At 37.2% G+C, this 16,085-nt stretch overlaps 1 protein-coding gene across 1 annotated transcript in view; it reads right to left on the reverse strand.

Moving 5' to 3' along the window:
* Positions 1-16,085, reverse strand: part of LOC108676219 (fat-like cadherin-related tumor suppressor homolog) — a gene marked incomplete at its 5' end in the record, with an annotated part of 106,901 nt that overhangs the window by 71,188 nt on the left and 19,628 nt on the right. The window contains 9 exons of the mRNA XM_047883212.1: positions 3,183-3,412; positions 4,528-4,785; positions 6,113-6,371; positions 8,271-8,440; positions 10,388-10,484; positions 11,225-11,433; positions 12,541-12,711; positions 13,417-13,572; positions 13,785-13,929. Coding sequence (XP_047739168.1) covers positions 3,183-3,412; positions 4,528-4,785; positions 6,113-6,371; positions 8,271-8,440; positions 10,388-10,484; positions 11,225-11,433; positions 12,541-12,711; positions 13,417-13,572; positions 13,785-13,929 — 1,695 coding nt within the window. The remainder of the gene's footprint in view (positions 1-3,182; positions 3,413-4,527; positions 4,786-6,112; positions 6,372-8,270; positions 8,441-10,387; positions 10,485-11,224; positions 11,434-12,540; positions 12,712-13,416; positions 13,573-13,784; positions 13,930-16,085) is intronic.

Here is a 16,085-nt window from a genome sequence, read left to right on the forward strand (position 1 = left end):
ATGTATGTAAAATGTAGCTGAAATTTAAAATTTAATTTGTGTTATTCTGGATATTTCCGCCACCATGATTAATAGTGTAGTCCGTAGTGCCAGCAAACGGTTTCCAAAGTTATTCTATTCAACAGAAGCTCTACAGCCTGAAAATATTCTAGGAATTCTCTACATTCTACACGTTTAGATTGGATCGAAATCCGAGATTATTCATGTAGAAAACTCGTGAAATTTTTCTAACTAATTGAAAATTTACATAATTTATTATAACGGCTCAAAAAAATGAAATTCCAAATACCGAAATAAAATTTCTCCATTGACACAAATTCAGATGTGGTTCCAACCAGTCAATATTTGTGAAGTAAATAAACAAACAAATGACAATCTAAACTTAATAGTCAAACCAGAGATTTTCAAGCATTGGCTGGATTTGGCTAATACTAAATGCAAATAATAATTGGCCATAACCACGCAAAGTTGTCATGCAAGCGTTCATAAACGGAATGATACAAAATTTTATTCAGCAAGATGATTTTTCCCTCTTTTTAAAGGACAGTATAGCAAAAAGTCCCCTTGGATTTTAACATTTGTCTCAATATGTGTTGCAAATGGATATTAATCAAAATTTATTATGTTAACAAACTTTTTTAAACTCACAATGTAATTTTCTTATGTGGAACTTGGTTCAATAAGCGGGAAACAAGAATAGAAAAGAAAATTAAAACAAAATGCGCAAGTTTATTCCCTATTTTCCGGCAAACGAGACGTAGCATAACAGTCGGGCGGAAGATCTCATTAGAAGTTGGAACCATGCCAGCCTGACCTCACCAATTAATTGCAGAATATGAAGAGGCTTGAAAAAACGAAAAACTTGGAAATTAGCGGATCTTTAGCGATAATTCTTAATTAGACGGGAAACTTTAGCACTGGATACGCAGGAATCGTGAGCCTTCTCTCGATCCCCTTAATGAAAACTCATTAGCATTAATGTGGCCACACCTCTTGTGGACCTGAAGCGAGAAACAACACACAGATTGCCACTTCAAGCGTCGCAATGGAATGAGAGTCTTTCATCGAGTCATCGAAAAGTCATGAGAGTTAAAGTCTCAATTAATAATCAAAGGCGAGTTTAATAATATTTCATAAAGTATTAGCTCATTACTGTGGGCCCTTAATAGGTTCGAGGAGCCAAATTGAAACTTTCTATCTATTACTTGGAGTTATTAGTCTCGGAGCGACATTAACGCGAGGAAATTTGTGAAACGTTTGTATATAAAATGATTCTGAAGAATTATTGCGGAAAAGGTTTATGGCTGTGCAGTTAAATTAGATTTCATCCTTTGTTAGATCAGAACAGACGCATCTGGAGACCGAATTATTGTGAACGCTTTAATATCGACACAGAACCCTCAAACAAATAAGTATCTTTCCTTCATTATGAAACGGCCCATTCGGATCTTTCTCCTGTTATAGTGTTGGTTGATTTTGCAGAGAAGAAGCTGGGATATTGGACGGAATTTTTTTACGTTACTGAGCAACATGCAGTTTTATAGTTCAGCACACCTTCTTTTGTGTCCGTCGTAAATTAAGCGCTTCAAAGACATGGTGTTTGCTCGAGTTGATAACGATCATTTTTTGTTTTATTCATATTGTGATGACGAAACTGACGATCAAATCTGAAGACCACGTTGAACCGCATGAAACAGTATTATGCACAGCTATATTTTACGTCAGGAATATTTTGAGAACAGTAACAAATTAGAAATAAAAATTGGACCATAATACCAAATGTTTTAAACAGGTAAATTTTATGTAAGATAACTTGAAAGGAGTTGGCTTTTCATCGGCTGATCGAAAGTTCTGATAACAGGACTAAAGCTCTATTAACAGAAGTCAAGCCACATAAAACCAAAATGGAAGTGTAATAAGATTTCACAGTAGTGAGTAGCTCTACAATTAAGGTCGCTTATAAATACACGTAAACATGCTTAACGTAAGCATTGCCAAATAGCTAAAAGGAATAGATCGAAGTTCTGACTGATTTTTTTCCTTTATTCGCAATAAAAGGAAATGCGAATTAATGAACGTTGACGTCGATGATGAAAATATGCGAGCTAGAAAACCTCATTTTTCGATTGAGATGTATATGAATTCAGCGTCGCTCCTCCCTATGCTAAAGAGAATTATAACAAAAAAGTAAGTCTATTAATTACCTTTATCATGAACAGTATTATAAAAAAGTAAGTCCAATAATTATCTTTATCGTGAACAGTATGATAAAAAAAGTGAGCCCAATAATTATTTTTATCGTGAACAGTATGATAAAAAAGTAAGTCCAATAATTGTCTTTATCGTGAACAGTAAGATAAAAAAGTAAGTCCAATAATTACCTCTATCACGAACAGTATGATAAAAAAGTAAGGCCAATAATTACCTTTATCACGAATAGTATGATAAAAAAGTACGTCCAATAATCAACTTTATTGCGAATAGTATGATAAAAAAGTACGTCCAATAATAATAAACTTTATCGCGAATAGTATGATAAAAAAGTACGTCCAATAATAATAAACTTTATCGCGAATAGTATGATAAAAAAGTACGTCCAATAATCAACTTTATCGCCAATAGTATGATAATAATATACGCTTAAAAATTACTTTTTAAAGACAACACTTCTAAAGAATCCAGTGTTTCCAACGTTACAGATGTACAATGATTTTCTTATTTCAATTTCAAATATTAAAAAAAATTATTTTTCATTTTTTAATATATAATTTTTTTTCAAAATTAGGTATTTATTCTGTCAATTGATTCATGCGTTGCCTCCAACTTCACACAAGTGTGCAAAATTTCGGATCAATCGGACAGGTAAAAGTGTGTCAAATATCAATTATAAGATTTGTAGATGACAAAATTATTTTTTCAGTTCTTTTAATATTGAAAAAATATATATATTTAAAATTATTTTTTTTGTCATTTGATTCATGCATTTCTCCAATTTTACACTAATGTGCAAAATTTCAGATCCTTAGGATAAGTAGAATTGTGTTAAATTTTGATAATAAGATTTGTAGCAGACAAACAAACAAACAACAAGAAGTGAAGTTAAAGAGAAGTGTTGTAAAAAAGTGAGTCCAATAATCAACTTTATCGCGAACTATATGATAAAAAGTACGTCCAATAATTACCTTGATCAAGTATTCGCGGTGCTTTTCCCTGTCGAGGCGCTTGAGGATGGACAAATTACCGGAGCCGGGATCGACGGAGAACCTGTTAGCGCCGGTGCCGGAGATGTGGTAGCTGAGCTTGGCGTTTAGGTCTGCGTCGTGCGCATCCACGCGCATCAGAAGGGTGCCGGGGGAGGCGCCCTCTGACACGACGTGCTCGTAGTACGGCGTGCGACACAAGGGCGGGTTGTCTGTAGACCACGTGGTGCAATGTTTAACAGGGGACACGATAAATTATGTTATGTAGCGGGACGCGTGACATGTTTATCGTTAACATGTGACATGTTTATCGTTAATATGTGTGACATTTTTATAGTTAACATGTGACATGTTTATCGTTAACATGTGTGGCATGTTCAACGGTAACATATGTGACATGTTTATCGGTAATATGTGGGACATGTTCATCGTTAACATGTGTGACATGTTTATCGATAACATGTGTGACATGTTTATCGATAACATGTGTGACATGTTTATCGATAACATGTGTGACATGTTCAACGGTAACATGTGTGACATGTTCAACGGTAACATGTGTGGCATGTCCAACGGTAACATGTGTGACATGTTTATAGATAACATGTGTGACATGTTATCGTTAACATGTGTCGATGTGTGACATGTTTATCGTTATCGTGCGTGACGTGTGATTAAAGAAAAAGTTTCGATATCCTAAAGGATAAAGCAAGGTTTCCAAGCGAGATATGTTTATCTACTTCTTCAACATTGACGACGAATAAAACTAAAACATGTTTCTTGTATATTTAAGGAAGTTCGTTGTCAAAAAAATGCAAGAAAATCAAGCACTGCATCAAAAAATATGCATACAATTTAAATTCGTGCTGTGATGTGTTACTTTAAAGGTATCTCTGACAAAGACTAACACAAATTGTGAAATAATATATAGACTTGCTGCCAAATTTAACAAGCTTCGACAGAATCAAAGACGACGACAATAGAGACGTGAGTAGAAAAAAATTAATTACAATAACCGACTTCAGAAACACATTTGTAGCACAATGACAATTCAGTAATTAATTATTGTGCAAAAATATTTGGTGTTCAACTTAGCAAACTCATCGGAAAGAAATGAACTTCAAAAGGACGCAGTTCAACTGGATTACAATGAAGTTAATTGAAACTCTACTAATAAAATTCTTTGCCTACAAATTTATATCAGCATTTTTAAGCGAATAAATAAAGCACACATTCCGATAATGACTCAATGTTTCAATCATTCATATAAACTACCATAAGGAATGGCTACCAACGCACTACTTGCAGTCAAGTCACCATGCCTCACCGTTAACATCAGTGACGACAACCTGTATTTTCGCCAGAGACGAGAAAAGTCCGTCAGAGACCGCAATTTCCAGAGCATAATTGTCTTGTTTTTCCCTGTCGAGTTGTTTTTGGACCATCAGTTGGCCGGACGCGGAAATGACGAAATCCTGCCTCTCGTTGCCTCCTACGATGAAGAACTGGCGGTAAGAGGAGTCCGTGTCCGCATCCGTCACTGAGACGTCGCTTACGACAGAGCCGACCAGGACGTCTTCGCTCACTGGGAACATGACACAGACGAAGCACTTTAAGCGCAGTCCAGCTGTGCATACCATGCAGGGTGTACAGTTATGTAGAATGGGAGGGTGTTTTTCAAATAAATGTACTGAACACTTATGGTGTCAGAAGCACATCCCAGCCTGATCTCTGGTGGGAATAAGTGCACAATCAGAAACGATATCATTATACATCCTGATGCCTTCAAAAAATTTCCACTTATATATGTATATCAGAAATATGTACAATGTTTCTTGGGGGTAGAAATTTGACGGATTTTAAAATCGATAAAGTTAGCATTAGGGAAACTGAACTATATGCTTATTTGTCTCAAAATTGTGAGTTGTGATGTCACTTGTGGGCTCCAAAATTTTGGAGCCCACAAGTGACATCAACTATGACAGTGACATCACCTTATAAGTGACATCACCTTATAGGCACTTATGTTGTGATGTTACTTGTGGGCACCTATGCTGTGATGGAACTTATGGTTCCTTTTATCCAGGTGAAGAAACATTTTTCACCAAAGGCTGACAAAAAAAATTTGTTCAAATTAACTAGACGTCAGCATTCGGAAGAGTGACGAGAAAATTCGAACAGATGACTAACAATGGATGATTTCCTCCTGCATTTGGCGAGTGACATTCATAAAGTTAATAATAGTTAAAAAGCAGCATTTTTCTAGGGTCTGATGATAAACCTAATTAGAATGTTTTAAAGCTTTTCGCTGCTTCAAATGAGTTTTCTATATTTCATGCTGTATAACTTGTAGACAAGAGTCCAAGACCCAACACGTATTCGAATACTAATCAATCAATAAACAGTCTTAATTCGTAAATCTTACTAATCATAAATTTTGTTTATGTTCAAGGCACGTACAACAAAAACCTTTGTCAAATTTTCTAGATTGTGCTTCCCTTCAATAATCCTCCGGCGCAGCAAACATGGAACAGAACCTATACAATTGGATTGCTTGTAGAGCACAAATGCGATCAAGATCTCCAGACCAATTTCCGGCCAGCAATTTTTGCGATCCTAGGTTGAGCCTCAACGATACTAAAAAATCGCCTCAGATGAGTCTAATCATTTGCTGAATTTACCTGCAGCTTTGCAGGTAAATTCTTTTTCTCCGCATGTTTGTTTATATATTTGTTTTTATCAACATCGAAACATAAGCATTTAACTTTATTAAGCATTTTGGTCACTATAAAGAAATTATATAATAATAATTGATATTTGCCCTGCCGAAACCAAATACAGGAGCGAAGAGAAGTATTTGCTAATTATAGCATAACTAAAAACTACGCAAATAATTGCATGCATGCGATTACCGTTGATAACATCAGCGACCGATGGCGAGAACACCGGCGGGTTGTCGTTGCAGTCAACGACCGTCACCACCACAGTCGTCACTGCGCTCAACGGTGTTCGCCCGTTATCCCACACTTCGACCTGAAATTGTTGTCCCGTTATCCCACACCTTAACCTGGAATTGTTAAACACCGGCGGGTTGTCGTTGCAGTCAACGACCGTCACCACCACAGTCGTCACTGCGCTCAACGGTGTTCGCCCGTTATCCCAAACCTCGACCTGAAATTGTTATCCCGTTATTCCACACCTTGACCTAAAATTGTTATACCGTAATCCCACACCTCGACCTGAATTTGTTATCCCGTTATCCCATACCTCGACCTGAAATTGTTATCCCGTTATTCAACACCTCGACCTGAAATTGTTATCCCGTTATCCCACACCTCGACCTGAAATTGTTATCCCGTTATCACTCACCTCGACCTGTAATTGTTATCCCGTTATCACACACATCGACCTGAAATTGTTATCCCGTTATCACACACCTCGACCTGAAATTGTTATCTCGTTATCACACACCTCGACCTGAAATTGTTATCCCGTTATCACTCACCTCGACCTGAAATTGTTATCCCGTTATCACACCCCTCGACCTGAAATTGTTATCCCGTTATCACACACCTCGACCTGAAATTGTTATCCCGTTATCCCACACCTCAACCTGAGATTAAGACTCAGAGTTTCTCCTCATATTAAAAACTTCCTATGCAAAACTCTCGGTTGCCTCAAACCTCGCTGGAAACTTATTCAAGTTGGCTCGAAGAATTCACGGAATGGCGAATTTAAGAGAAAAATTATGACTTGCGCTAATTCTTGGTGAAGAAAAATTAAAGAAATTATTCGGTAAAGTTAGCAAGATGAAGCACGGAATGCCGATTACTTCATGAGTTGGAATCTTGAAAGATATTTTTCTCGGGAAAAATGTGCGCACGTATTAGCCAAATTCCTAGATCAACAAGCCGAAAATTGACCGTAGTGAAATTCACTAATTAATCTTGTGCAAAACAAAAACGAAGTTGGAGTTTGAAGCCAGAGAGTTGAGTTAATTTATATTCTCGTCCTATTTCTCGATGGTGGACTTTTTTGAAATAGGTTAAATTGCAAGCCGATTAAATTCATTTACTGATAATCAATTTAAACATGAAATTCAATATAAATTACAATAGCTTCGGAATCATAGTAATTCCAGCAGAATTTCGCACTATGATGCACGTGATCGATAAAATTGGTTGTAAGCACGGCTGCTACCAATAAGAAAATTAACTCGATCTTCTTTCCGACAAGATGAATATAAGTGGCCTTCAAGACATATCTCCTTGGTAATAATCCTCTTCACTGCACCATTGAAAGAGAATTAAGAAGCACTATAAATCAAGGTTGTTATAGCAAAATATATCTTATTCAATGAAAACCTGTGAGACAAAATCAACGAACAGTAAAATTAATTTAACCTTAATTAGAAAAACTAAGACGTTACTAAATAACAACTTTTAAAGTCATGCGACCCGAGCCTCATGACTTTTTTCTTCATCTAAAAGTTGAAGATTAGAAGAAAGTTCCAAAATAATCAATGAATATGAGCTTACATAGACTAAAAAGGAGTTATTTATGTGNTCATGACTTTTTTCTTCATCTAAAAGTTGAAGATCAAAAGAAAGTTCCAAAATAATCAATGAATATGAGCTTACATAGACTAAAAAGGAGTAAATTACATTTGTGTTAATGTGCTAAATTCACGTGTCTTTTAGTCTGCTGAGATAGGCGTCATGAGATAACATCGACCTTATCGCAAAGTAATATACAAGTGGAATAACGGCCTCTACAACTTCAGTATCTGACATGAGTAAGCATAAGATGTATGGGCATTACAATAATATTCAATGTTTTTGGCTGTCTCCGCTATCTAATTTATTAAGTAGACAGATTCTTAGATAAATTTTTAATTTTTTTCTAATACTGTGATAAGAGAATTAAATAAGAAAGGTACACGCATTCAACTGGGCAGGCTTTAGATGATAGCTTGGATAAGATAACGAAGCTGAAATAGAGATTTGACTTACAACATAAATAACCAAACTGTAACTTATAAAATATAACAAAATAACATTAAGATCATGCCTTCAAATGATGGGTGCTGATAGTTTCAGCGTCTAGCTCGGTGTTGAGTATAATCCAGCCCGAGTACGGGTCCACGGTGAACTGGGGTTCCTCCTCCAGCAGCGCGTCGTCCTCCAGCAGCAGGTATCGCAGGTCGCTGTTGGCTCCGTGGTCACGGTCTCTGCCTATCACTGTACCGCACAACACAAATTTACGGTCATAAAATTTCAATACCTTCATAAATTTGCAACTATAATTGCAGTTATTACAAAATGAAAGCGTCTATAAAGAATTTTCAAGAAGCACGCAATTTTCTATTTGCAAGTTTTTCTCCCGAGCGTAATTATGACGCAAATATCGCGTCTTGATTTTACCTAAAAGTTTTATGAAGGACACTTCGTGTATGAATCCTCAATACCCCAATTCACGTTTCGGTATGAAAAACCGTATAATGTAAAAACTGTAATTGTAAAAACAATTGTAAAAACTTGAATTATAATGACTAATACTGCAGAGTGGTTATTAGCGTGAGTAAACGGAATCTCCATCGGGATTTAATTCCGAGTACATACGACAGAAACAATATTTTTTCAGCTCACTTCTCCCTCGGCGCAATTTTTCTTTGGAAAATCACTGCGGTTCTGAAGGTCAAAGGAATTTTCACAGTATGTAATTTTGTGTATAATAATTTGCAGGAATCAAGAGTAATTGAACAAGAGTGAAGTATTCAAATCGAGTAACACCGTTAAGTGCACACTTCAAATAGCGAAAGAATGACAAGAACATGCATCAGAGAACGATGAACGAAACGGAGGAGAGTTTTGCCTTTTAATATATTTCTAAGCAGCTTTGTGAACCTCAAACTTACAACCCTGCCTTATTCAATTTAGATAAAATCAAAATGGAATTTTGGATAATTATTATAACGATAATTATATAACAAGACGGCATTCGTAATGAGTTCAACCTAGCCAAGAGTTATGAAAGAAATAGTGAACAAGCGTGTTTCAACCGAGCATGTGTTTAAAATACTCAAGTAAGCTCAGCATTTTCCTTACTATGACTTCGATTAGAAAATAATCGACAGAAGGGGAAATGGGGGCTACAACTAGATGATTGGCATGGGTTGATGAGATGGAATAAATTTGCGATTAAAACCCGCAACAACAAAACTTTTCTATTGAAGCTATTATTAAGTCAGCTATTATAATCCTATTTATTTGGTGAATGAAGAGAGGTGTGAAATTAGTTAATATAATATGAACGAGCACCTAATTTACAGTCGCCTGCAGAATCTCTGAGAGAAATATGTTCTTTACTGCCAAACGCACTCAAGTTGTTAATGAGGTAAGCAGAAGAAGTCAATGTCTGACTAAAGAAAATGAATTAATTTTGGATTAATAAATAATTAAATTTCTTAATTTTTTAAATTAATATCTTATAGTCTTAAATTATTCAATTAATTTCTTAAGAAGCACGTTAAATATTAGACTTTAATAAATATGTTTCGATGATTGAATGAGTTATTATTTTAATGCAGGCGAAACTTTTGCCCTCTCACATACGAAAACTAAAAATTTCCATTTATGCAAAGAAAGGAGTAAAGACAAATAAGGCGTGAACTTTCAAAAAATTATCGGTGAATTTAATGACAAATTTGGAATTTCTTCTTTATCCTGCAATGTTGCGATCCAATTTATTCATAATTTGATCGATGGCATGTCCAATTACATGCCTTTTTTATTGCGAAAAAATTTTGACACATCCCAAAAATTCATTACTCTTCAGTTATAATAAGTGCAATTTCAAAAAATAATGTAGCGTCGTAACGTGTGCGTAACGTCTCTCAAAATAAATCATCCCCGGTTAACATAAGAAAAACATGCATAAATCGAAACAAAATAGTGCCTGAGCTGAGCACTCCTGAAGCGAAAGCGTCAATCACTTCGACCAAAATACAAGGGCGAGTGCTAGCAGAGGGCTTTGCAGCTCAATCCTTGACGGGTAGAGATGAAAGCCACGATCATCAAAGGCAGAGCCACGTACAAAAAAACAAGAGCAAAGGCAAAGGCAGAGCCACGCAGACGACCAACATCAGGCAGGAAGCCTGTGGTGTTTGATAAGTGACTTGTGCTCACCTCTGAGGACGCTGCTGCCTGGAGGCGTATTCTCTGGCAGTCTGGCGTGGTACTCGGCACGGTCAAACGCTGGAACCTCGTCGTTGACGTCTTCAACCTACAGTATATTAAAAAATATAACTCATTACTCATTGCAGTGAGTGACAGAGAGCGCATTTTCTCGTTGACGAAATCTCGAGGTCACGGACGGACGGACAGACGGCAGACAGACGGACATGGCGCGCACAATAGTGCATTTTTTTCCATAAATAAGAAAATGCGCTAAAAAGTGTCATCAGGGAAAATGTTTACGCCTATGATGCTACAGGAATAACACTCCAGAACCTGACGAGTGGAGTAATACAAAAACATGTTTCCGATAATATATATTCGATCGGTCTCTGAAATGGGAGTGATAAATATTTTTTATCGTTGGATCGCATATGAATGCGATTCATAGGCCCACAACCGTAGAAAGTACGGACTATAAATATCATAACAATGGTGAAAACAGGTTAGCAATCAAACAGACGTCATCAAAAACTTATTCTTCTCAAACACAAAGAATATGAATAATTGATCCATTAATTCAAAAAAAAAATAATTCACAAATGAAGATTTAAAGTAGTTTTAATGCACTAGTAGGCACTAGCTAGTAAATAATACAAAATAAATCATTTTATGCGCAATTTTACGTGATTTTTTGAGCTTTAAAAATGCTTGCCAGCATTACAATATTCTCACTGAAAACAAGCTCGGCAGCCCGGGTTTACTAAAAATAGATACTGAAATATTAGGACCAAATTCCGTAGGCTTGTTTGCTCGAGTCCACCAACGCAATAACCGCGTGTAACTCACCATGACAGTGACACGTGTCATGCTAGTGTAGTCCGACGCAGAGCTAACGGCGGCAGTCACTATCACGTTGAGAACCCTTCTGCGCTCAGCGTCCAGAACTGTAGTGAGTTGCAGTGAGCCGTCAGTCGTCACCATTAGCGGCGGACTCTCATTTTCCAAGCCCCATTGAACTGAGTAAACAATCTTCTCCGTGTTTGAAAGTGGATGTTCTGCAGCAGTGAGCCAACGTATCCCTAAATTGCCAACACGAGTACCTGGGTAAAGAAAGTTGTCTCGCTTTGATAAATTTGTTAGTATTACCGCATCGTCAATAATATGACCAGAAATTTAATTTAATTGGTGTCTATTGGCGGTTCTTATTGCGTTTGAAGAAAAGGAGTTCATATCAGTAAATATTCTTTGATCAACCAAATGAATTTAGGCTCGAGTACTTAATTTTTTATCCCAAACAACATCCATAGCAGGATTCGATTTGCAATAATTACTGTTTTCAACAGGCTTCTTCAAAATTTCTGTGAAAGGAGACGTCATATATATTTACGGAAAAGAATCGAATAAATCCCCAGACTGGTTTAAAGATTTGAAGTACGAACAACTATTGGCCATTAGCTCCATAAAAATGAAAGGTCGATACTATGTTCACCATAAGTTGAGAATAGAAAATGGATAGAATAAAATAATTTTTCAAATTAAATTGTATTGTTAGGCACTTAAGCGGTAAAGTACATTCAAACATTTCGGAGGAAAATCAAGTTTCATCGCATGTATTCATTTATGACTTGAATACTGAAACTAAATTGTTATTCAAATCTCATTACGACTGTAGCTTAATCGATGAATCTTGCGAAGGTGATTGCTTAGAGAATTTCTCGTTGGCAGGTAACACTATTCCCGGCTCGAGGAGGTCCAGAATGAGCAAAACTAATTTTTAACAAAGAAATAATGAATGAAGAATGCTTATGTTGAACAGTGAGCTTTATCCGAAAGCAGAGCCGCACATGCTGCCATAATATCACTAAGATTAAGCATTCCCTGGATTTCCGCGCAGGATTATCATTATAAACGGCATACTTGAAGTTATGATCATTTGTAATACCCCAGAAATAAAAAATATGGAAAGTAACAAGAGACACAAAGAATCCTGCCTTGTTTGTGCTTTCAGCTACAAAGCAGACGAATAATATTTCAGGCATGGCATCAACAATTCAGCAGCAAAAATTCCAGCCAACACAATGTGAATAAATTTAAACATGACCCGACCGATAGCATGAATGCATTTCTATTTTCGGTGCAGCAATAGAAGCAGTAACGTTCACCTGGCTCCGCGTCTTCCATGACGGAGAAAGTGTATTCTGGGGCGGTGAAGAAAGGTGCTCGGGTCTCTCCAGCCGTGACCAAGATGACCACGTCCACCAGAGTCTCCCCTTTCCTCTGATCCGAGGGACCTTCGTTGCGAGCTGTTACTAAAAACTCCAGCTTCGATGACCCTGTCAGTTTGTAAGGTCAGACATGAAAAATTATCACAAAAACTGCAAGTTGTACCATGTACCATGTAGGAATTTAAAATTAGATCTCGCGTCACCGATTGACAAAATTGATGGTCAGATAAATAATTTGAAAATATTGTAATGGAAACTCGAAAATTTTGATGACAAAATATCGACGCTCCACGCTTTTAATTGATTGAAATAATTTAATATTATTATTAATATTGACTGAAATAATAATAATAAGTAATAAAGCATATGGGTCGTTACTAGGAAGCTAACGACGACGTAAACGAATAGTGTGCAATGAGAGGAATTTTTACATTCCTTTAATATCAATAAAATTTTTTCTTGCCTAACCGATGTACAGATTACTTCTTGATATTTTGTGGAATGCACAATTTGATATAATTTGAGCCACATTTTCAGGCAAATTTCTAATATAATACTTATTCAATACTAATGCTGACAACTCAACCTCAAGTTAGGGTACTTGAAAATTTTATTTCAATGTCATTGTTATTATTTAGATTAAGTTGAAAAAATGGGTGTAGGTTTCGGATTAGACGCAGCGCTACTCACCCATCGGGTGCAGGTTTCGGATTAGACGCAGCGCTACTCAGCTGTTGGGTGCAGGTCTCCAATAAGACGCTGCGATACCCACCCGTTTGGTGCAGGTCTCGAAGAAGACGCAGCGATACTCACCCGTTGGAAGTAGGTCTCGGAGAAGACGCAGCGATACTGACCCGTTGGGTGCAGGTCTCGGAGAAGACGCAGCGCTACTCACCCGTTGGGTGCAGGTCTCCAATAAGACGCTGCAGTACTCACCCGTTGGGTGCAGGTCTCGGATTAGACGCAGCGCTACTCACCCGTTGGGTGCAGGTCTCCAATAAGACGCTGCAGTACTCACCCGTTGGGTGCAGGTCTCGGAGTAGACGCAGCGATACCCACCCGTTGGGTGCAGGTCTCGGAGAAGACGCAGCGCTACTCACCCGTTGGGTGCAGGTCTCCAATAAGACGCTGCTTTACTCACCGTTGGGTGCAGGTCTCCAATAAGACGCTGCAGTACTCACCCGTTGGGTGAAGGTCTCGGAGAAGACGCAACTCTCCGGACAATTTTCCGACCGAAATGGTGGATTGCACGGAGTCGGGAGCCGAGCTGTGCAGGCCATAGAGCACCGTTCCGTTTTCGGCCGCGTCAGGATCAGTGGCGCGTACCTTGGAAAAAAATGTTCACTCGACCTAATGCTATAATAAAGCTTGATTGAAACCAGCGCGCGAGAAGAGAAGGCACCAAGCCACGGAATTAGGACAGCCGTGCTCTGCATTTTCTTGGAGTAATGCATTGAGAATGTAAGGAGAGGAACAACCTGCTAAACATTCTTATTAACAACCTGCTGTATATTATTTGCGAAAAAAGTAACAGAAATATCCAACCGTACGAATATTTTTCATTCAATTTCAACACCCAAACATTAGAAGAATCTTCCGAGATAGATATGATGCGCATTAGGTAAAATAAATACTTAAAAATTTAAAACAGAGTATTTCTACACACATATGAAATTTTTAGCTACTACGATGTCGTGGCTTGTGAACTGCGTAGAGGCATTTTGATTATTTTTTCTCTAAAAACGAGGACAGAATAATTTATCAGCTAATCATGTGGTCGGGGGTCATATACTACAGGCATTGTTTGTTCGCATGAACCTCATCCTCAACATCAATATCATCCACGAATGTTATGGAGCAGCAGCACTGTGTACACATTGTTTCCATTCATAACAATAGCCTGGGTCTGAGTTTTGCGAGCTGTCAGCATTTGTTTACAGCCACAGGAGAGCAGTCGAGCAGCTGAATGATGAAGCTTGTAAGCACAGAAAATGCAATCCCTGAAGCTCCCCATCAATCATTGCAGAAAATTGGGAGGGCTGGAAATGAACGGAATAAAATATTGTTCTGGAGCAAGGAGCGATACGATTCTTTCGCGCATAAGGCGTTAAAAAAGTTCACAAATTTATGATATGGTATGAGTGCAATGTATAATGTGTGGAGAAAGACGAGAACAACGTTCGGCTTTTAACATAATGGTGTCTAGCTTAAGATTTTCCGACTAAATTGAAAATTCGTCATCCAGATAAAAATATCGTGTTTGAGCGTGCGCGCCATAGGTTGCTTATTTAATGACTCAAAAAAGAATGATCAATAATTAAAATTAATCCTCAATTACTCTAATAATATATGATCCACTTGTCATGCTGTAGCTATAATGAAAGTATGTTAACGCTTCCTCCTTGAAAGGATGGGAAATTCAATACTAAGAGATGCAATGAAAACATAATTATTAATATGGAAACACGTCGTTCTATGAGGACTGAGTTTTTTGGCTAATTTTATTTATACACGCGATCCGCTGTTTATGATGATAAATAATTTTATCACCAGAGAAAATAATAATCTATTATAGTATGTAGCCAAAAGATTTCAAAATGATGAGAATTGAGCGTGCACTTCTGCTTTGGCATATAACTGAACAAATGAATGCAAGAACTCGTTCATCTACAAAATCAGGTTAGAAATAGTGAAAACCATGTTATGAGTAGCTGCGCTTCCAAGCGTGGTTCAAGTCGCGACGATGAGAAGGAAGTCCCGAGCACGACAGGCGTTATCGCAACGCGCTGCGAGCACGACTGTTATGGCCGTCGAAGAACCTTATGTCATGGCCGACACGGTGGCCTTCACATAAATTCAAAAAGACAAAATGGAGAGAAGCCATACAAAAAAGAAACTTTTGTGAGCACATCTAACGCTATCATACAGCAATTCAAAAAGACAAAATGGAGAGAAGCCATTCAAAAAAGAAACTTTTGTAAGCATATCTAACGTTATCATACCGCACTGAAGTCTGGTACAAAATCACGCAGTCTCTTTCATTTTAATTTGAAACCGATTTGAATGAAAACGACACAGTCGACACACCCGAAGTTTCAAAGAGCTTTTCTAATTTATTTTGTTTCCGATTTATCTTGCAATACTTAGCGAGGAAACAGCTACGGGGAAAATGTTCCTTTTTTTAAATGGAAATTTGTTACCTGATTATGGGCAAATGGCATAAAAATATAAAATCAATGTAAATAAAAATGTAAATAAAGGACATATTTTCAATATATTATTATCATGTAGAATTTTTTATAAATGATTCATGTAATTATTTGTATATCTACTAATAAAAACACTTCGCATCCACTATATTTCACTTGTACAGCATCAAGACTTGTACCACGACCCAACAGAGACCAATTAATGATACTGCTTGCATTTGGAGATAACACACGAAATGTGAATGAATGAATGAATGGAATGAACATTTTTGC

Source organism: Hyalella azteca, unplaced genomic scaffold (assembly GCF_000764305.2).
Source record: "Hyalella azteca isolate HAZT.00-mixed unplaced genomic scaffold, Hazt_2.0.2 contig12280, whole genome shotgun sequence".
Lineage (NCBI taxonomy): Eukaryota > Metazoa > Arthropoda > Malacostraca > Amphipoda > Hyalellidae > Hyalella > Hyalella azteca.